The sequence below is a fragment of the Macaca fascicularis genome, chromosome 4 (genome assembly GCF_037993035.2).
Source record: "Macaca fascicularis isolate 582-1 chromosome 4, T2T-MFA8v1.1".
Lineage (NCBI taxonomy): Eukaryota > Metazoa > Chordata > Mammalia > Primates > Cercopithecidae > Macaca > Macaca fascicularis.
In genome coordinates, this window is record NC_088378.1 from 63,096,227 (window position 1) to 63,119,948 (window position 23,722).

Consider the following 23,722-nt stretch of genomic DNA (forward strand, 5'->3'; position numbering starts at 1 on the left):
TTTTAGTAGTTTTAGATGCAGAAAAGGCCTTTGACAAAATTCAACAGCGCTTCATGCTAAAAACTCTCAATAAATTCGGTATTGTTGGAACGTGTCTCAAAATAATAAGAGCTATTTATGACAAACCCACAGCCAATATCATACTGAATGGGCAAAAACTGGAAGCATTCCCTTTGAAAACTGGCACAAGACAGGGATGCCCTCTCTCACCACTCCTATTCAACATAGTGTTGGAAGTTCTGGCCAGGGCAATCAGGCAAGAGAAAGAAATAAAGGGTATTCAGTTAGGAAAAGAAGTAGTCAAATTGTCCCCGTTTGCAAATGACATGATTGTATATTTAGAAAACCCCATCGTCTCAGCCCAAAATCTCCTTAAGCTGATAAGCAACTTCAGCAAAGTCTCAGGATACAAAATCAATGTGCAAAAATCACAAGCGTTCTTATACACCAGTAACAGACAAACAGAGAGCCAAATCATGAATGAACTCCCATTCACAATAGCTTCAAAGAGAATAAAATACCTAGGAATCCAGCTTACAAGAGATGTAAAGGACTTCTTCAAGGAGAACTACAAACCACTGCTCAGTGAAATAAAAGAGGACACAAACAAATGGAAGAACATACCATGCTCATGGAGAGGAAGAATCAGTATCGTGAAAATGGCCATACTGCCCAAGGTAATTTATAGATTCAGTGCCATCCAAAAACTGCTTTAAAGTTCATATGGAACTAAAAAAGATCCCTCATTGCCAAGGACAATCCTAAGCCAAAAGAACAAAGCTGGAGGCATCACGCTACCTGACTTCAAACTATACTATAAGGCTACAGTAACCAAAACAGCATGGTACTGGTACCAAAACAGAGATGTGGACCAATGGAACAGAACAGAGCCCGCAGAAATAATACCACACATCTACAGCCATCTGATCTTTGACAAACCTGACAAAAACAAGAAATGTGGAAAGGATTCCCTATTTAATAAATGGTGCTGGAAAAATTGGCTAGCCATAAGTAGAAGCTGAAACTGGATCCCTTCCTTACTCTTTATAGGAAAATTAATTCAAGATGGATTAGAGACTTAAATGTTAGACCTAAAACCATAAAAACCCTAGAAGAAAACCTAGGTAATACCATTCAGGACATAGACATGGGTAAGGACTTCATGTCTAAAACACCAAAAGCAATGGCAGCAAAAGCCAAAATTGACAAATGGGATCTAATTAAACTAAAGAGCTTCTGCACAGCAAAAGAAACTACCATCAGAGTGAACAGGCCACCTACAGAATGGGAGAAAATTTTTGCAATCTACTCATCTGACAAAGGGCTAATATCCAGAACCTACAAAGAACTCAAACAAATTCACAAGAGAAAAGCAAACAACCCCATCAAAAAGTGGGCAAAGGATATGAACAGACACTTCTCAAAAGATGACATTCATACAGTCAACAGACACATGAAAAAAATGCTCATCAGTGGCCATCAGAGAAATGCAAATCAAACCCCAGTGAGTTACCGTCTCACACCAGTTAGAATGGCAATCATTAAAAAATCAGGAAACAACAGGAGCTGGAGAGGATGTGGAGAAATAGGAACACTTTTACACTGTTGGTGGGACTGTAAACTAATTCAACCATTGTGGAAAACAGTGTGGCGATTCCTCAAAGATCTAGAACTAGAAATACCATTTGACCCAGCCATCCCATTACTGTGTATATACCCAAAGGATTATAAATCATGCTGCGATAAAGACACATGCACACACATATGTTTATTGTGGCACTATTCACAATAGCAAAGACTTGGAATCAACCCAAATGTCCATCAATGACAGACTGGATTAAGAAAATGTGGCACATATACACCATGGAATACTATGCAGCCATAAAAAAGGATGAGTTCGTGTCCTTTGTAGGGACATGGATGCAGTTGAAAACCATTCTCAGCAAACTATCACAAGAACAGAAAACCAAACACGGCATGTTCTCACTCATAGGTGGGAATTGAACAATGAGATCACTTGGATACAGGAAGGGGAGCATCACACACCGGGGCCTATTGTGGGGAGCGGGGAGGGGGGAGGGATAACATTAGAAGATATACCTAATGTAAATGACGAGTTAATGGGTGCAGCACACCAACATACCACATGTATACATATGTAACAAACCTGCACATTGTGCACATGTACCCTAGAACTTATAGTATATATATATATATATATATATATATATATATATATATATATATTTTTTTTTTTTTAAAGAAGTTTCTTTGTAATTCTCTCCACCCTTGAGAATGCACTTGGTGAATACATGTTTCACCCCCTGCCCCCAATACATGGCTCTTAACTTCACCGCCTATCCCAAAATCTATAAGAACCAATGATAATCCCACCACCTTTTGCTGACTCCTTTTTCCGACTCAGCCCGCCTGCCCCCAGGTGAAATAAACAACCATGTTGCTCGCACAAAGCCTGTTTGGTGATCTCTTCACATGGATGTGTGAAACAGTCCTCAAGGAATAATCTCACCCTAGTAAGCTACAGAGAAACCCTACACACACACCCCAAACAGTGCAGAAAGTGCGATAAATCTTACAATACAAATAAAAAAAAAAGAAAAGAAAATGTTTAGTTGATAGTGAAGTGACTAGTTTGTTTCCTAATGTTACTAAGTAGGCATGAAAGTACTTCCGTGTCATCTTACATAGTTTTTGTGTCTTCTCCTCCTAGAAGTTGAACTTGAAGAGTACAGTTGTCTTGGTTATCAGTAGCTTTGCTGTCTTTATTTTTCTCTTTTAAACTAATGATTTTTGGATTTAACTCAGGCTTATAACCAGATTGATTATCATTTATTTCTGGGATGTATATAGGATTTTCTTACTTAGGGAATCTCTTAATGATCTTACTGTTGTGTCTGTTTTTTAACAGGGTTGGGTACATAGTGGGAACAAGAGTTGCCTTCAACTCTAGGTGACGCTTTATTATTAATAACTAGTTGCCAGACTCTACTCTGAGAAACAGATTTCTTAATGACTCTCCAGCTTTCAGGAAATACGTGCTCAGATGGTAATTCTGAATAATAGCAAAAGCTGCTGCTATTTTCAGTACTCATCCTTTTACTGAGTTTAAAGAGTTGATTGAACAAGGTTGAGAAGTTTAGTGAAAAATGTGTCAGCTTGTGATGAGTTCTTTATCTGGTTGTCACAGATCCCTTTATTTTGTTTAAAATTCCCTGACTTTCCAGAAGTAAGACAAACTTATCAAGAACTGTGTTATATAAGGTACACAAAAAAACTTCAAAAAAATTAACTTATTAATAGTATGTATTTTTTTCAAAGAGTGTGTGGAATGACTAATTTTACTGACTAAAAACTTTTAGGTGGTCACTCTTACAGAAAAAACCCAGCACCTGTTTTGTAATATACTTTTTTTTCTCTCCAGCTTCAACAATTAATACAAACCTTACAGATACAACAACAGAAGCCCCAGCCTTCCATTCTGCAGGCCCTAGATGCTGGTCTTGTTGTTCAGTTGCAAGCTCTTACGGCACAACTTACAGCTGCAGCTGCGGCTGCCAACACTCTTACTCCCTTAGAACAGGGAGTCTCCTTTAACAAGGTAGAAATTAAAATATCAGATCAAGTCTATATGAATTATTAAATATATACTAGCATATGAATTTTAATTCTATAAGTAAATTTTATTATAGACTTTTAATATCCCCTGTACACTGTGTAAGACAGTCTGAATTTCACAAAAGGTTCAAACTTCTGAAAAAATTAAGTAATTAAAAAAATTTTTCTTAGGCCAGGCACAGTGGCTCACACCTGTAATCCCAGCCCTTTGGGAGGGCAAGGCAGGCGGATCATTTAAGGCCAGGAGTTTGAGACCAGCCTGGCAAACATGGTGAAACCCAAATTAGCCAGGTGGTGCATGCTTATAATCCCAGCTATTGGGGAGGCTGAGGCAGGAGAATTGCTTGAACCTGGGAGGTAGAGGTTGCAGTGAGCCGAGATTGAGCCAGTATGCTCCAGCTTGGGTGACAGAGCAAGACTCTTGCCTTAAAAAAAATAAAAAAAAATTTTTTTTTTTTTTTTTCTTGAAACATTTAAAATATTTTCATTTGACTAAAAATAACTAGTCAGTAAAATCTGGTATTCACCATTGAGGCAAGTGATTATTTTCTGAACTTGTTTGATTTCTTTCATGGATGCCACATTTTACTATAATGCTCTGTGTTCTGTAATTTGGACCTGCAAAAATTAAAATTCTGTAATCAATATGTAAAATGTTTAAAGGAAAACTTCTCTACAGTTAGTCGCTAGACTATAACTATAATAAATAGATGCCTAAATGTAAAAGATAGTGTTTCTAAAACTTAAAATCTTTCATGTATAATTTAGCGTGTGATATTCTTAGTATGCTTATTAATTATGGGAGTATCATACTGCTTGGAAGTGGTGTTCATATTTTTAAAATTGGTACTTTTATTTTTATAGGAAAGTAAATACTGATTTATTGGATTATTACTTAGACGTTTATGGCCAGCAGCTTCCAAGTCTAATTTAGTCTAACACTAAATAGCTAGACTACATAAAAAGCCTTTAAATTGAGCATTCAGAAGAATAACAGCATTCTAAGATGAGAACCATACTAGGAATAGATCCATTGATTATGGCCCTAGATGTTTCATCAAGCTTATTACTGTGGGAAAACCACCTAATTGTGTTAATCCTTAGTCTTCTGTAAAATTTGAGTATTAGTGTTTATCCTGCCTCTATCATAATTTGTTTTGTTACATAAGATAATGCATATCAAAATGCTTTAAAGAAAATATCTCAAAACAGTTTATAATAGTATAGAGTGATACAAAACTTGTATTTACATATTAAATGATAGAGATAATGGAATGCCATTGACATTTAAAATAGCATTTATAACATATTTGTGTGAAGCACTTTTTAATACGCCCGTTTCTCCTTCTTTCCCCAGAAGTTGATGGATAGGTTTGATTTTGGGGAAGATTCTGAGCATAGTGAAGAACCCAAAAAAGAAATTCCAACTTCACAACTGTAAGAATTTTTTTCTTTATAGCCATAGGTTTTATATTGGGTGGGATGTTGCCATCTGAATTACTAAGTGTACTTAGTAAGTTGGGGGTTATTATCTCAAGCTGTTGAACCTCTAACATTATACAATGGGGGTAGAGATATGTCTTGTTGTCTCTTTGTATTATTTTGAGTCTTTTCTCAGATCTTTGCAAATAGACTGTATCAAAGTTCCCTATAAGAACATTGATACACATTGGTAAATCTGGTTGTAGTATTTTCTGTATTAGGCTTTAAGTTATTTAACTTAATTGTAAGAGTGGTTGGAATACTAGGAATGAAGCTTGCTTCTAGTGCCAAAGGCGACTTCTAGAAAGCATATGAAATTGTGGGAACACATCAACCTAATCAGAATTAAGGATTGGAGTTATAAGGATTTTTTTTTTTTTTTTGGTAAAGAAATGTGTTGTATGTTTTTATTAAATCAGTTACTTTTTTTTCCTAAACAATTCTGCAGTGCCCAAAGTTCTGTGAGGGTATGTGAATGGACTAGTAGCGGGGAGATGTTGGAGGGGGCAGTGGTAGAAGTTGGGAGAATGGAGGAAGGATGAATGGTGAAAGTCTGTGGGTCTGTTGTTTTAAACAGAAGTTCTTAGTTGTATATATTGGGGTAATATACAAAAACATACAATTTTAAAATATGTTAAATACAAATGTATCATTTTAGTAAAATGATTCCCCTTGACAAAATTTAAAAACTAGATCTTAGATTATGAATTGCAAAGTTGGAAGCAGCATTTGAAATCATGTTGATCAGTGTCCTAAACAATGTAAGAATCTCCTTTAACAGTCCTGGTGGTACAGTTTATTATCCACTATTTTAATGCTTTCTGTGATGAGAAGTTAACTAATTGTTATTGTGTATTCTTTTGTCGAACTGAATCCTGTTTCCTTTATTTTCTGTTAATACACACTGACCCACGTTTTGCTCTCTGAAGCAAGGAAACAAATTTACTCCGCTATCTTTAGAGATGTAGCTTTTCATTATTTGAAGATAGGTATCATTCTTCCCCTTAGGTTTATTTGCTCCAGATGAAGTACACTTTTTTCCAACTGTTTCAAGACTTCTCACCATCCTGTTTGGCTCTTTTGGGATGCCCTCTTTATTGTTAATGTCTTACCTTGTGGCACCCAGAATCCCAGGTGTATACCAGGTGTGAATTTCCGAGAATATAGTTAAACTATTATTTTTTCTTATTTAAACAGTGTCTACCTCTGTTAACATACCTAATAATGTATATGGTTTTCTAAAGGAAGAATATTTTATAAATTTTATGGTCAATTACAATGGTAGATTTCACACATACTGATTGATAGACTATTTTTCTATCTCATAGTAAGAGAAGGAGTTAAAGTAACAATGTTTAAATATTTAAACTTTATGTAAATATTTTATTGAGGTTTTCTTAATATGCTCTAATGAAAAAGCAGTAATTTACATGTATTTAATAGCATGAGATGGTAATATCAGATCTTCAGCAGAGCATCTCTGACACATTATCCATCTATTGATATACAATTGAAGAATGTATTTTTCTTTTAATGTATTAATGTTCTCAAGTATTGTACTTTTAGTATTAAAATTGCAAAAGAAAAATGCAGTAGAATATGTTTTATTGAATTGACTTTTTTGTTTTCTTTGAATACTCTGTTATTTTCATAGTATCTTGAGTGGGTTTCAAAATATGTTTCTACCTGTTTTTCCTTTTAGTTCTCACGTTTCAGAATCTGTGAACAATTCCATTTTTCATCAGATAGCAGAACAACTACAACAGCAAAACCTAGAACATCTCAGACAGCAGCTCTTGGAGCAGCAACAGCCTCAAAAGGTTTATAACCCCATCTTGTGGTCTTTAGAGTTATTACTATTTATATTCTATAAATTGGCATTTTTGTTGGTTGACTTTTTTTTTTTTAATTGGTCTTAATAGAGTATTTTCTCAGCTATTTAGCTTTTACCAGCTACTTTATTTCTTTCTAAAGTTTGTTATGGTGATATTTTTTCAACTATTGTTAGTAAGATCTATTTTTTTCAGGACCTTTATGGTTTTTTCTATAATCAAATTATGTTCTGGTAACTTATGAATCTACATTGTAGAAGTTAATTTCAGTATACTGGAAGTAGAGAATAGGATGGAGGGGTTTCAGAATTACCACTTAAAACTTAACGTGTTTTTCTCTCTGTTCCCTATCAAGCAAGTTGATGGTTATGTTCTTGGTGACAATGATGATGGCCATGTAGATTATTTTTAATTTTTAAAACGTAATTGCTGTTAGCATGTAGCAGGAGCTTTATTAGGTATGTGGTAGGCTTGGATACGTTTAACCCTCAGGAGATGGGCATTATGACTCCCATTTTATTCCAGAGGAAGTTGATTGTATTCCAGAGGAAGTTGAAGCTGGGTGAGATTAAACATCTCATGCAGCAGTTTACAGCTAATGTTATATATTATCTGACTTAAAACGTGCTGTTATTTTATGCATAGCTAAGAATTTTAAGACATCAATAACTAAATGTAACATCCTTTTGAGTTGTAAGGATCCTTTAAGTTTATCTTACAAATTTGATAATCATTGACAAAATGTTGTACTTTAGAATTGATAAAATATGTTAAGTTGTAGAGCCAGTATTAAATTTATTACAAATCCTTTTTCTGCTGTACGTGAGAAATAGTTACGCATGTAAACTGTTCAGAATAAAAGTATTAGGAAACCCCCTCTCCCTCCCCAGCATACTTCTTCCTAATATTAAAAAAGTTTTGGCATTAATGAGTTTAACAAAAATATCACAAAATTTTTTTAAGTGTATGTCACTTGTTAGGCAAGTGTTACATACAAAGATGAACAGAAATGAGGTTGTGGCATCAGGTAACCTCTTCTCTAATGGAGCACATACATCTGTGTGAACACCTGGCAGAATTCTTTATTTTTGTCATAGGGGGACAAGTGAAGGATTCTGGGAGCATGGAGGAGGGAACAGTTATTTTAGATGGAGAAGATAGCAAACTTGAGACATTGGGGTCTGAACTTGACCTTTTAATGCAAACAGTAATATAAAATGGATGTTAATGATATTTGCTGCGTTGGGACTCATGCCTTGAATTATGAGAATGGAATTTCATACCTTTTTTTGAGGAAACAATTCTGGTATAAGTGGCCAGAGTAGGGGCAGTATTTTATGTCAAGCAAATATATCTGCCTGAGAACCCAGAAGTTGAAGATAGAACACAATTAAGAACATTTAGCTGTTGTTTAAAGAAAAAGCAAAGTTGTAACTCAAAACAAACAGGTCATCAGTGATATAATAATACAAAAATCACAGAACTGTTAAGAGAGGCAGGGGATAGTCGTGATGGAAGAATTTATCCAAACAACAGATTTGTTGAGCTATAAATGTAACAGTTTTTGAATTGCTTTAGTCATAGTTTTATTTTAGAAGGTTTAGCAGAAGCACTGAAATCATGGTAGTACTTTTTTTTTTTTTAATGGTATCTCTGTTAGTAGAATCAAGTATCTTGATTAGCTTGTAATTAACACCGTGTTATTGAGGTAAAAATAAACTTGAGAGAGAGTAAGTCTGTCTTAAGAATCTCACCTACCGAAAGAGAACTCTGGGCTTAATTACTTTATATGTTGTTCCAAAATTTCACAGCTTGCAGTAATAAGATGCCTTTGAAAGGAATAGAAGTTCTGAAAAACCTCATTGTTCAAAAATGAATCTAATGAAGAAAAGAGAGTGGTAACAAGAAAACTATAACTGTTTTCTTAAGGTAGATAGTATAAAACCTATGACAGATTTAGAATGCAGATCTCGGCTCACTGCTACCTCCGCCTCCCAGGTTCAAGCAGTTCTCTGCCTCAGCCTTCCGAGTAGCTGGCATTACAGGCACCCACCACCATGCCCTGCTAATTTTTCTGTACTTTTAGTGGAGACGGGTTTCACCATCTTGGCTAGGCTGGTCTTGAACTCCTGACCTCGTGATCCACCCACCTCAGCCTCCCAAAGTACTGGGATTACTGGTGTGAGCCACCGTGCCCAGCCTGTTTTTTCTTTATAGCATTTTTTATTAATGCCAATTATCAGTGAAAATCTAGATTCATTTAACTGACTGCCATTATATATTTTTCATGCTATAATTTCTTTATTAGTCCTCTGTAGTTTATATTTTCACAATTAAAAATTTATTTGATTTTACCATTTTAATATTTTAGTCCCTTCCTTTTATGGAGCTCTTCCCTGCTTTTACATAAACTTGAGTTTATACAACTGTTTAATTTTGGATTGATTACTTTATAAATGATTTAACATGGAATTTCTTGTATGTATGGCGCTTCTTTTTAAACATGTAATTGTGATATTTGCTGTGTTTACATTTTCTTTCATAACAAAAAGTATCTCCCAATCTTTGTGTGTTTGTGTATGTTCTCAATAGGCCACTCCTCAGGATAGTCAGGAAGGAACATTTGGGTCAGAGCATTCAGCGTCACCATCACAAGGGAGTAGTCAGCAGCATTTTCTTGAACCTGAAGTCAATTTGGATGATTCCATAGATATTCAGCAGCAGGTAAAAGTAAATGCTTTTCTGGGTCATAAATTTCTAAAAGTAGCTAAAGAAATCATATAAAATATTTTATACAAGCAGTGCCCTGAATATATTTTTCCCATGCTTAAGCTCCACTTTGTAATTGTTTCACTTATTAGTCCAAGCTTGTCTAAGGCCTAAGCGTGGCCACTAGGCCAAGCACGTGGCCCAGAACTGCTTCGAATGCAGCCAAACACAAATTAAACTTTCTTAAAACATGCGAGATTTTGTTTGTTTGTTTGTTTTTTAAAGCTCGTGAGCTGTCATTAGTGTTAGTATATTTTACATGTGGCCAGAGACATTTCTTCTTCTAATGGGGCCCAGGGAAACCAAAAGATTGGACACCCCTGTATTAGGCATTAATGCTTCTATTGTGAATATTTTTAAAAACAGAATTGTCAGTGTATAACTCTGTCTCAACCAGCCTTTCTGTTTGTTTGCTGTTCTTTTGACTTTCAAGGATATGGATATAGATGAAGGGCAAGATGGAGTGGAAGAGGAGGTCTTTGAACAAGAAGCTAAGAAAGTAGCAGTTCGCTCAAGATCAAGAACACATTCACGATCTCGTTCAAGGTTCTACAATGATATTTAATAATAGCTCTGTATGAACTTTAAAATGTTGGTTTTATTTCTTTGCATCAGGATGAAAGGAAATGTTTTCCTTGGGATGACGTATTTTTTCACAGTCTCTCAGAAAAAAAGTTATTCCAAAGACAAGATAATCTTTGTTCTGTTTTAATTGGTATATCTGGCCATTTATTTCAGTAATTTACATAAGATTGGCAGCCATATCATGAGACTGGGATTTTGAGCTATATTTTATTTTAGTTAATATTATGATGACACCCAACTGAGAATATTGTTGCCCCTGAACAACAGTTAAATCAGGCCATATTTCCTGGATTCCATTTCATCTCACAATGATACCCAAAATGGTTATAAAAATAAAACTACAAAATTTATTTTTATAAACATTATAATACCAAACCATTATAAAACATAGTTTTCTTCATGAGTTTAACTTAAAGGCATCAGTCTTTAACGTTTTTGTATCCTATTTTTTTGCATCTGAATGCCCCTGAAAATCTGAACAGTAAATGCTGGGAGAGGGGCAGTACGTTTGATGAGTTTTTCACTCATTTCTTGTTCTTGTCACAAAGTTCTTTATATTTATCTACTGCAAATGAGAGCCTGTCAGTTCAACTTTCTCTAGACCCACCTCGTATCACTAAATTATTTTCCTGAAGCAGTAACAATCTTAATGCTGAAGATATCTTTGTCATTAGCAGCATCTTACTAAGCATTTTGAAGAGAGCTCAATGGCATGTGGTTGAGAGGCAAAAAAGAAAGTGTTTCAGTGTCACCTTCTACAAGCACCATAAAATTTTATAGGTTGGAAACTACTAAGCAGAATTATGTAGTGGCCTAATGCTCTGTCACTTAAATGGTCTTTCAGTTTTCTTTGGTCTTTCATTCGTGTTCTGTTTGAAAAATTGAGTTGCAGTACACTAAGAGAAAGTAAGGCCCTTTCTAAAATCTTTTTTCTTCTTCATTGTGAATAGTCACCCATAGTCAGAATCACTGCCAACTAATATGGATCTAAGCAGTACACGGATTTAAGTAAAATGCATTTTTGAGACTTGATTGTACTTCAGAATATTTTAAGATATTGTCACTAAATATAAGACAACTTTTTTGTTGTTGTTTGTTGGGTTTTTTTCCCTCACTTAGAAGTGAGAGATTTGATAGAAAGAAAACATTGTCATTAGAAGTAAAATAAAAATTTTTTGTAGATCACCAAGAAAACGAAGGTCTAGGTCACGGTCTGGCTCTAGAAAGCGTAAACACAGAAAGCGATCACGCTCCCGCTCAAGAGAAAGAAAGAGGAAATCATCACGGTCGTATTCAAGTGAAAGGAGAGCCAGAGAAAGGGAAAAAGAAAGACAGAAAAAGGGATTACCTCCAATTAGATCTAAAACACTGAGTGGTAAGTAACATATGTCTACAACGCTTTGGTTTCAATTAATACTTTAAAAATAGTTATCTGCTACAAAGTCTCTCAGCCAAATTTTATTTTCAGATTAAGAAGTTTAAAAGTGGTTTGGTAAATGAGTAATTTTGTCTCTGGCTTTTGTAACATGGTAGAGAAGAGAAGAAAAAGGAAGAACAGATTGCATTCAAATACCAAGGTCATTGAGGGTTGATTGTTTTTCAAATGCAAGTTAGAAAATACATAACTAATGATACAAAAAGCAGACTAGGCTGGTATCTGTAGCATGGACACAGTGGCTTCTGTCTATAGTATTCTAACCAATTATGGCCACCAGGTCTGTAGGAGTAATTATTAAAGGAAGCATATACTTAGCTATATCTAATTTTTAAAGTAATTATAACATTATAGGTTAGCAGTACAGGATAATTCCTACTGTACAAACTTGGCACGGTTACGTGTTAGTCATTTACGTATGGTTAGAACAGATTTGGTAGTGGTGGGGTTTGGTTTTGGATTAGGCGTGGGGAGGTTTCACTTGGTAGGAATGTTAAGCACAGCAAAATAAGTTTTAATTAGTGCCAAATTCTGCCTAGGGTGTTCTTGGTGGGTTATGACTTTTAAGATGAACTAAGAGTTTACATACAGGCAAAGAAGTACATAAAATCAAGCAAATTGTCATTCTTTCCGAAGAGCTAAACATCGTTTGTGTTATCTAATTTCTGAAGACTTCCATGTAAATTCCCTCTGATAGGGAGTTAGAAAAATAATTGGTATAATTTATGCTACTAGAGCATCTTGGAAACCCAGACCTGTAATAAAAGGCAATAGCCATCTTCTTACTAAGTTTTGGCAGTTTTATAGGCCTTGGCTATCTTGCCTGAATTTTATCTGGTTGTGAGAGCTAGTGTCAACCTGATAATGATTATTCTTGCTCTAGAAGTTTGTTTATCCCTTAGGGTGAGGGTATATATCCAAACATTTTAGTGCTGGCTGTTAAAAGAAATAATATCAAAGGTCTGACCATAAAAATCTCTACTGTGCTTTCTCGTATGATTACCATTAAGACGTTCAGAATCATCTATTTATTTGCCAATATTAGCGTAAGGATTTTATGTGGAGTCTCTCTCATTTAGTTTCTCACTTAATTTGTCATGTTCTTGATGTCACTGTTTATTACATAGTTTTGTTTTTTTTTTTAAACCATTTATTTAACTTTCTATTTTATTTTCCTTTAAGTTCTGGGATACATGTGCTGAACGTGCAGGTTTGTTACATAGGTACACAGGTGCCATGGTGGTTTGCTGCACCCATCAACCCGTCATCTAAGTTTTTTCTTTTTTTATAAATTATACTTTAAGTTCTAGGGTACTTGTGTACAACATGCAGGTTTGTTACATAGGTATACATGTACCATGTTGGTTTGCTGCACCCATCAACCTGTCATCTACATTAGGTATTTCTCCTAATGCTATCCCTCCCCTAGCCCCCACCCCCCAACAGACCCCAGTGTGTGATGTTCCCCACCCTGTGTCCAAGTGTTCTCATTGTTCAGTTCCCACCTATGAGTGAGAACATGCAGTGTTTGGTTTTCTGTCCTTTTGATAGTTTGCTAAGAATGATGGTTTCCAGCTTCATCCATGTCGCTGCGAAGGACATGAACTCATCCTTTTTTATGGCTGCATAGTATTCCATAGTGTATATGTGCCACATTTTCTTAATCCAGTCTATCATTGGTGGACATTTGGGTTAGTTCAAGTCTTTGCTGTTGTGAATAGTGCTTCAATAAACATACGTATGCTGTTTACATAGTTTTTAACTGTGGAATTTATTCTTTATTTCTGCTTTATTTTCATGGGTACAACAAACAGCAAGAAAGAAAATAAAAAGCACATGAATAAAAAGCGCATAACCAAATTCAGGCATGCCTCGTTTTATTGCAGTTCACTCCATTGTGCTTCGAAGAGACTGCTTTTTTTTTTTTTTTTTTTTTAAATAGATTGAAGGATTGTGACCACCCTGTGTTGAGTACATCTACTGGCACTATTTTTCCAATAGCAGGTGCCCACTTTGTCTCTATGTCAGCATTAGTTTTTTTTGTTTGTTTGTTTGAAGTGATAAAGTATTTTAAAATTCGGGTATATACATTGTTTTTTTAAGATAAAATGCTATTGAACACTTAATAGGTTATAGTGTAGTATAAATATAACTTTTATATGTACTGGGAAGAACAATTTATGTGACTCACCTTATTGCGATATCTGCTTTTATTGTGGTGGTCCAGAACCAAAGTTGCAGTAGCTCCAAGGTATGCCTGAACAGTGAAAAATAATCTGATTGTTTAACTCATAACTCTCCTTATTCAAAAGCAGTATCAGTTTGCTGTGGTTTGTATTCTTTCTTAACACATTTTAAAGATATGGTAGTGTTTTATACTATTTTTTGATCCTTAGCATGGATTTTAGAATGCATGGTTTTTTTTCTTGAATAGTCTAGGGGATATAAAGCACCAATGAATAACAACATTCCAGGAATCAAGTGTCCCTTCTGCATGGGATAGCAAGAATCATTAGTGCTTTTTGGGGAAAAATATGGAGTTCCCTATGGGAAAAATGTGTAGAGAGATAATATTGAAAGAGATAGGAAATATGGAACAGAGTTCAGGGAGATTAAGGCAGCTGGAATATGCAGAAACAGTAATAAAGAGAAAAAAGGGAATGCCAGGTGCAGCAGCTCACACCTGTAATCCAAGCTACTTTGGGAGGCACAGGCCAGCAGATTGCTTGAGGCCAGGAGATTAAGACCAGCCTGAGCAACAGAGTGAGATCCCATCTCTACCCAAAAAAAAAAAAAAAAAATTAGTTGGGCAAGGTGGTTCACACCTGTAGTCCCAGCTACTCAAGCAAGAGGTGGGAGGATCACTTGTGCCTAGGAGGTCGAGAAGCTACAGTGGGATATGATTGTGTCACTGCACTCCAGCCTGAGGAACAGAGCAAGACCCTGTCTCAAAACAAAACAAAACAAACAAAAAAGCTAAAAGAATCCTTAAGGCTGAGTACAGTGGCTCAAACCTACAATCACAGCACTTTGGAAGGCCAAGGCAGGAGGATTGCTTGAGGCCAGGAATTTGAGACCAGCCTGGGAAATAGCAAGACCATGTCTGTACTAAAAATAAAAACTTAGCCAAGCATGGTGATGTGTGCCTATAGTTTCAGCTTCTGTGGAGGCTGAGACAGGGAGGATGCCGTAAAGCCAGGAGTTGGAGGCTGCAGTGAGCTATAATTGGGACATTGCACTCCAACCTCAGCCTGGGTGACACAGCAAGACCTTGTCTCCAAAAATAAAGGGGCGGGGGAATTTATTCCATGATAGAGCTCCAGACTTCTGTTAAGGGTTTGTGGTAGATTGAATAATGGCCCCCTAAAAGGTATCTACATTTAAATCATTGGGACTTTTAAATATGTTGCATTGTATGGTAAAAGGGACTTTTCAGACCCTTTTAAATTAGGTATCATGAGGTGGGGAGATGAACCTGGATTATCCAGAAGACCCAGTTTAATTACACAGGTATATAAGGGGGAAGCCAAGTACGTTGAAGAGAAAAGGTGATGTGATAATGAAAGGAGAGAGAATTTGGGAAATGTTGTGGAGGTGGTTTTGAAGACAGAGGATGGGACCATGAGCCAAGGAAGGCAGGCAACTTGTAGAACGTAGCAAAGGTAAGGAAACAGATTCTCCCCTAGAGCCCCGCAGAGGGAATGCAGCCCATTGTAGATATTCAGAACTATAAGATAATATATTTGTTTTATTCTAAGTTCATGTTATTTTGTTATAGCAGCAATAAAAAACTGTTACAAAGCTAGACATGGTGGCTTGCCTCTAATTCCAGCACTTTGAAATCACTTGAGACCAAGAGTTTGAGACCAGCCTGGTCAACATGGTGAAATTGTATCTCTGCTAAAGATACAACAAAAATTAGCTGAGTATGATGACGCATACCTGTAGTCCCAGTTACTCGGGAGGCTGAGGATGGAGGATCACTTGAGCCCGGGAGGTGGAGGTTGCAGAGAGCCGAGATCACATCACTGCACTCCAGTCTGGGCAACAGAGTGAGACCTTGTCTCAGGGAAAAAACAAAAAAAAAACAACTAAAAACTTGATGCAGAGCTCCTTGAGACTTTAGTGGAAGATTAAATTGAATATACATAGGATAAGACTTACAGGAGGTAAACAGCTTGCAGGGAAAGAACAATGACCAGGGACCCTGTGTTCACTAAGTGATTCCTAAAGCTTACAGAGGTCTAGAAGATGTTAGAGTTCTGACTAGCCACAGTGGAGAGACCTGGTTGAAAAGTGTAGGGCACTGAGTGTAGTGATCTTGCTAAGGGACTAAATTAGCCATAGGGTAAAACCTGCCTTAAACCTGTCTTATTATAGATAAAAGGTAGCCAGAAATGTGGACATTGACATAAATCCAAATACAATGTATGAAAATTCTGCAAAGGTATCAGCTATAAATATTTTTTAAATAAATGTCTTCTGTAAAAGGAGGCATTCATGGAGGCATGAACAGTACAGCTGAAAGTAGGCAAGATGTCTCATGTTTAATATTTGTTAAGGGGATGTGGCTTTCAACAGTTAAGTATCTTTAAGTCTTTCAAGGGGTTAAGGGATGGTTCTGATTTGGCCATTTTTCCTTTGTATCTTTACACAAAGGATTGTTTCCTTAAGGATAAGATGCTGTTTTCAGATTTATCTCTTGATAAGAGAGACACATTCACTTAGTCCTTCCAGCACAGAAAGACACTTAAAAGGTTCACAGGCGGGCGCAGTGGCTCACGCCTGTAATCCCAGCACTTTGGGAGGCCAAGGCCGGCGGATCATGAGGTCAGGAGATCGAGACCATCCTGGCTAACATGGTGAAACCCTGTCTTTACTAAAAATACAAAAAATCAGCCGGGTGTGGTGGCAGGCGCCTATAGTCCCAGCTACTCGGGAGGCCAAGGCAGGAGAATAGTGTGAACATGGGAGCCAGAGCTGGCAGTGAGCCAAGATCGAACCACTGCACTCCAGCCTGGGTGACAGAGTGAGACTCTGAGACTCCATCTCAAAAAAAGAAAAGGAAAGGTTCACAAATGGGATTACGGTGAGAAGTAGTTTTGAAACTTTGTTACACATTAGAATCACCTAGGGAATTTTACAACTCTCAGTTCCCCGTCTTTGATACTGCATGCCACTCATCCTTTTAGAGTGGGACCCTGGCATCCACAGATGATTCAAGTGTGCAGGCAAGCTTGAAAACAGGTGACATGCAAGTGGTTGAGTTGGCAGAGATGTGAATTAATACTTGTGATTTTAGTTGATTTTAAACATAACAGATGCAAGTGTTCATTGACAATTATTTAAAAATATATTCTCTTAAATTTAATTATTATGTTTATTACTGCTTTTTCCTCAGCTACTTTTGAAAGAAGTAACTGTGTCTATATGATTTAGGTCATTTGTCTCTTATGTCTTGACAGTATGTAGTACTACTCTCTGGGTTGGGCAAGTGGACAAGAAGGCAACACAGCAAGACTTAACCAACCTGTTTGAAGAGTTTGGACAAATTGAATCCATTAATGCAAGTATTAGTTCTTAATAATTTAAGGTTTAAAAAAAGGAGGTTTTTATTAATACAAAGAGTCACTTCTGTTCGTAATTAGCCCAGTAATGTCTGCCTTAAATAATACACATATTTAAAAGGATTGCTTTACTTTGATAATGTCTGGTTACTTTGATAATGTCTGTGTTTATTTTGGTGCTGTTTCTCTCCTTAATTATTTTTATTTTTTAGTGGAATTCTAACAAAATATTCTTGAGTTTTATAACAGTGTAGCATGCTTGGTTCCTAACATCATCAAATGTTTGAGTTAGCAGGAACCCTATGTGTGGTCTAGTTTAATTCCTTTTTTTAAAAAATGCGTCTAAGGAAATGGAGAGTTCCACAGAATTGTTGTCACTTGCACATGATTACATAAACAGTCGTGGAGACACAGCTGGGCTTGGGATCCCAGTTTCTTTTGCGTTTTTCTTCTCACTGTCTTGTGCTCTTTTACTCTCTTTTTTATCAAACAGAGCAAATGTCAGGTAAGAAAATTAGTATGGCCAGCGAATTGCTAGTAAGTTGAGCATAACTCTTTCACTCTGGATTCTTGCACTAGTTTTGCACCACTCAGTCTCCTCCTTTGAGTCTGTTTTATTCTTCATGAGGCCTGATGCTTTTCCCTGAAGGTCAGACATCTTGGTTTGCTATTTTAATTGTTCTTTTATTTAAAAATTATGTGCTCTCTGTCTTCCTTCCTCCTGCTGTGTGATGAAATGTTTTGTAGTCATTTGTTTGGGGAGACATTTATCCATCCATTCATCTATCCATACTGGTAAGCAGGAAGTATGAGGAGACCGAATTCATCAGGCTTCTGATTTCATTCCCTGTGGTTACAGTTTTATTTCTGTGGGATCTTTTTATCATTATTTATCAGAAAATTGCCCAGTTTTCCTTTCTAGTCTTATTTCCCAGTCTTCCTTAAATGGCCAAACTTGACTTTTCTGTAATAGTAACAGAATTCTTTATTTGAGTTGAGTTGAACCATTTTGCATCTTTCTTTTGACTGTGTATGATCTCTTTGGAGCCTCGTTAAGAAGCTGGTTAAGTAATTCAAATATGATTATTTTCTAATGAAGAAACAACGTGATTTGCTTAAGTTACACAGGTGATAAAAAGGTGATTGGTTAAGGATTTCAACTTGGGTACTTCAGATTTCTGTCTATATACCACAAGAGTGCTGTCGACTTCTCTTACTCTTTTGTCTTTTTAGATTTTACCTGTAAAAACATCACTATCTTTCAGAGTCTGTAATCATAGACTTTCTCTGAAGTTTCTTTCTGGTTTACCCCTACCCTTAAACTACTGATTCTCAGTTCTAGCTGCATATCAGTAATATGTCTTGACATTTGAAAAATTAGGGATGCCCATGCTCAATGTCTTCAAATTTTTAGCAAAGTGCACAGCTGCATACATAGGTGATTCTGACACACAGCAGGAATCATTGCTCTGAACACACCTTGTGTCCAAGTAACATTTTGTATTTTCCTGTTTGTTGATCATGTTTGTAGTCTTTATTGTATCGTGGTCGCTTGAGCATCTGTTTGCCTTATCCCTCTCCTCTATTGTATTACTTTTTGAGAGCATAGTACTTATAAATAATAAGCACTAAGTTATTTTGTGAAATGAAGATTCATAATCTACTCATTTAATTTTGGGGACGTCAAAGACAAAAAAGTCCATTCAGTTTGGCATTTAGTAGGTCACTGGTGAGCTTGAAGAGAGTGGAGTATTTTCCAGTGGGTTGGTGAGGAATTAGAGTTAGATTGCAATAGATAAAGAAGAATGTCAAGGTTTAGATAGACTTCTCTTTTAAGAAGTTTGATATTAATATTAAAGGGACAGTAGCTTGAAGTGTTAGCAAGGCCGAGGAAAAGGTTTCTGTGTAAGCTTTAATAACAGATAACGGCTTATTTTAGGTATTGAGTGAAAATAAAATGATAGAATGCCTTTTGAGTTTCTCAGAAAGAAATGCTGTGCATAGTTTTCTGAGTTAATATATTAAGGATAATTTTATGGTCTGGTAGTTGTAGAATAGTTAAATGCTTTATAAATCAGTCTCAAATCTTAATACTGAGGCTATTTTCTTCTTGTCAAAACCTTTGCCAGAAGCACTTGAACAAAATAAAGTTTTATAAGACTGAAAATTTTTATCAATTCTTTCAGATTATGGATTTTATATTAAGGATAAGATAATTCCCCAAAAGAAAAATCCTCTTTGCATTACTCAGTATAACATTTGGAAAAATTGAAGTAATATTGGGAATAAATTGTTGCCTTCAAATATTTTGACCATATACTACTACTTTCTTTTTATCTGGTGGCATTATATATATGAAGTTATACATTTTGTTTTGTTTTGTTTTTAATAGTTCTTTTTCTGTATTCAAAAAATATTGCCATATGATATTTAAGATTTCATGTATCATGGCTTATGATACCTAATTGAGTTTTGAATTTTGGGATTTTAAAAGTTGAGTTATTAATTGTACATGAATTGTACCTACTAATAAACAGCTGGAGGAAGAAAGGGGAAAATAAGTCAGTAATCTATCAAAATTGAAGTATTAGTAAGTAGTCAATGTTTTGTGTCATTTAAACCATAAAATACCGGAATGAATTTGTCTTCTTATACCATTTCTTAAAAAAATTTTTTTTTATTAGATGATTCCTCCCAGGGGCTGTGCTTATGTCTGCATGGTTCATCGACAAGATGCATTTCGAGCTCTTCAGAAACTCAGTTCTGGATCGTATAAAATTGGGTCCAAGGTCATTAAGGTGAGATTTGGTGGAGTGGAACTTGGGGTTGGGGGGGCAGTATTTTTAATGTCTGTTATGTTAAAGTCTGAGTTTTTCACAAAAGGGTCACAAGCTCTTTTATTGGATTATTAGAATGTCTCTGTATTAAATTCTTTTTAAATGTTATGGACAAACCTCATCAGAAACTTATTGTTTGAGTTCATTGAGTTACAGAATTAGATGTAGGTAAGAATAATTCCAATAACGAAAACTTCAATTACTTCCTTGAAATTACACTTGCACAGCTTTCTGAGTCAACTGGGGCACCATTCTATGAGCCGAACGTGTTCATTTTATAGTATTGTCTTTCATTCACTTTTCCTCCCAATATTCCTTAACTATACCTTCTAATTATATTATTGGTTTCTTTTCTTGACATGTTTTTGAAAATATAAACCAGGCCCTTCTGAAGAGATCAGAATATTTTTATTTTCTTCCTAGTCTTTATACTGAGAATGTTTTGAGTATCTTTCCATTACTTTCTATGATTAACTCAAAATTTGCTTTCTGTTATTTGAAGTTTATCTCATCAGTTTCTGCAACTGAATTAAAAACTTTAGAATAACTACTTTCATTAAAGTCAATATATGCTCATCTGTTTTCATTCATGGCTAAGTTTCTTGTGTAAACTAAAGTGTCCCTAGTCTCCTCTGGAATAAAAGATTTTTTCTAAAATAACGGGCCAGGTGTGGCAGCTCACACCTGCAGTCCCAGCACTTTGGGAGGCTGAGGTGGGAGGATCACTTGAGCCCAGGAGTCTAAGAACAGCCTGGGCAACATGAGACCTCATCTCTACAAAACAACGTAAAAATTAGCTGAGTGTGATGGTATGCATCTATGGTCCCAGCTGCTTGGGAGGCTGAGGTGGGAGGATCTTTTGAGCCCAGGAAGTTAAGGCTGTAGTCATGGTCATGCCACTACACTCCAGCCTGGGTGACAGAATGAGACCCTGTCTCAAAAAGTGAAGAAAAATGCTGTTCTAATCACCCCTGATGTAGTTTGACATTTTTATGGTGAAAAGTGGATTTGGATTTTCTTTGGAAGTGCATTGCACTATTAGAGTTACAATAAGAAGTAGGAATCCTTTATTGTAAATACTATGTCTAATGTAAGTTTCATTTTAAAAAACAAAACTGGTGAGGCGCAGTGGCTCACACCTGCCCAGCACTTTTGGAGGCCGAGGTGGGCGGGTCACTTGAACTCAGGAGTTTTTGACAGCCTAAGCAACATGATGAAACCCCTAACTCTACTAAAAAATAAAAAAATTAGTTGGGCATGGTGTTGCCTGCCTACAGTCCCAGCTACTGCAGGGCTAAGGCAGGAATATCGCTTGAGCCCTCAAGGTCGAAGCAGTGAACCATGATTGTGCTACTGCACTCCAGCCCGGGCGACTGAGTGAAACCCTGTCTCAGACAAAGAAAAACAACTGGAAAAAAATTTTTTTGGCTACAATTAGTTTTCCAGCTCTGCTTTTCCAGCTATTTTCTAAAACCAATTTTATTGTGTTTACATTGTTTAAATAAAATTTCTAACTTTTAACCTTGTTTTTATAGTATGTGTATATAAGCTTTCTTTTTTCCTCTTCCCATTTACAATAGATCGCTTGGGCTTTAAACAAAGGTGTAAAAACAGAATACAAACAATTCTGGGATGTGGATCTTGGAGTTACATATATACCATGGGAAAAAGTTAAAGTGGATGACTTGGAAGGTTTTGCAGAAGGAGGCATGATTGATCAGGAGACTGTAAATACTGGTAAGAATTTTAAGGTCTTTTTATTGTTAAAAAAAGTATGGTTAGAAGGTTGTAGCCGAAATGAATTTGGGGTGATAGCATTAACTGTGTATCCTGGATTCATCTCCCAAAAAAGAGAAAAGATACATTCCTGTGCCCTAGTGTACATGCTTAATGGGACCTATTTCATAGATGTCAAAGTATAGATTAGAAAGTGTGGAAGTCTATATAAATGTAGCATTTTTAAATGTATGAGTTTTTTTTTTTTCCATTTTTATACTTGAGAGTTGTGTGTAGGAGGGATTTTTAAAACTAAATATTTGTGATTGCTTCAGTTTAAGTGGGAACTTGGGAAGTTTCTTTGAAACACTTTGCAGATTATTTTGAGTAGTATCCATGTTGAAAATAGCAGGAATAGAATCTTAGTTTAGGGAGGTTCAGATTCATACAATGTTAAATACTTTCTGGGATGCCTTTTACAATACCAAATGATCATCCAGCCTGCTTTTTTTTTTTTCCCCCAAAAATTGTCTTTTTATTTTAAAAGATTTCAGTTAAAAATTGACAAAATGATTTGCAGTTATAACCAATAGGAAATCTAAACATTTGAAAAAGAACTGGAATGTATATACACACCTTTTTTCTTCACACCTTAGCTCGTTTATCAGAATTAGCTAATTTTCCGAATATTTGTTTCTCAGACCAATGCAAAATTTTGAACCATTTTTGTTTCTATTAAATTCTTCCTGTCAGGCCTACTCTTCACCCCACCCGCGCCAATGGCTGCTTATTCCAGTATCTTCACTTAGTAAATATTTTACTTTGTACTGTGTATCAGGCCTAATTTTAGGAACTGGAATTATAGCAGTGAGATAAATAGACAAAAATTCTTCCTCTTGTAGAGTGTAGCGCAGAGGTCAGCAACCTACTATCCATGGTCCAAATCCTGTTGGTAGCCTGTTCTGTAAAGTTTTATTGAAACACAGCCATGCTCACTTGTTTACCTATTTTATATTACTTTTTTTTTTTTTTGCAATAACAGTTCAACACTTGCAGCAGAGAACACATGGCCCATAAAGCCTCAAATGCTATAAAGTTTACTAGCGCATGTTTCACACATTATCTGTGAAGAAAACAGATAAACAAAATAGATAAATAATATAGTACTTTAGTGTCAGTAAGTTCAAAGAAAAAAAATCAGGGAAGGGAGATGGGCAATGTGGGCGTGGAGGTGTTGCAGTTTTTATGTGCTTGTAGAAGATCTAATGGAGATGAGATATTTGGAAGTGTAAGGCATGCAGCCATCTGGGGAAAGAGCATTCTATACGGAGGGAACAGCAAGTGCCATGTTTGTATTCAAAAATAAGGAGACCAGTATAGCTTGTGCAGAGTGAGTGAGGAAGGAGTAGTAGGAGATCAAGGCAGATAGGCACAGAGGGGCAAAGTCATATAAATCTTGATCTTTACTTTGAATGAGATGGAGAAGCATGAGAGAGGAACCATTAGAGCTTCTTTGTTCTCTTTTTGCATAGCTGTGTTTTCAGAAGGATTTCATTGTATTGGATTAATACTCTTCTAGTTGGTCTTCCTTTGTTGTATTTTGTGATTAAAAAATTGAATATGGTTAGTTCCTCTTATATCAGCCAGCCATTGAGATATACGTGTCTATTATATCCCTTCTAAGTGTTTTCTTTAGATGAAATATTTTAGTGTCTTTCCTTTGTGTCTCAAGTGTCATGGTTTTTTGAACTCCATAGTATCCTAATCAGATTATTCTGGGCAGAAGTCTAGAGTGGCACCTACAGTTTTGGGTATATCTTAAAGATGTGCCAAGGTAGATGAAGAATTTAGATGTGAAATAAA

At 35.9% G+C, this 23,722-nt stretch overlaps 1 protein-coding gene across 24 annotated transcripts in view; it reads left to right on the forward strand.

The window, feature by feature from the left end:
- Positions 1–23,722, forward strand: part of SCAF8 (SR-related CTD associated factor 8) — a 228,446-nt gene that overhangs the window by 65,312 nt on the left and 139,412 nt on the right. For 18 of the 24 annotated variants that reach the window (XR_001490106.4, XR_012433558.1, XR_001490104.4 and 15 more), the window contains 9 exons: positions 3,443–3,619; positions 4,994–5,073; positions 6,821–6,938; positions 9,543–9,674; positions 10,153–10,265; positions 11,486–11,679; positions 17,205–17,305; positions 19,991–20,104; positions 21,724–21,880. Coding sequence is in view for 13 of the 24 variants with exons in the window: in XM_015448999.4 (XP_015304485.1) it covers positions 3,443–3,619; positions 4,994–5,073; positions 6,821–6,938; positions 9,543–9,674; positions 10,153–10,265; positions 11,486–11,679; positions 17,205–17,305; positions 19,991–20,104; positions 21,724–21,880 (1,186 nt within the window). In the remaining 11 variants the exon portion in view is untranslated. The remainder of the gene's footprint in view (positions 1–3,442; positions 3,620–4,993; positions 5,074–6,820; positions 6,939–9,542; positions 9,675–10,152; positions 10,266–11,485; positions 11,680–17,204; positions 17,306–19,990; positions 20,105–21,723; positions 21,881–23,722) is intronic. The other 6 variants (XR_012433562.1, XM_074037311.1, XM_074037314.1 and 3 more) reach the window with 1 other exon arrangement.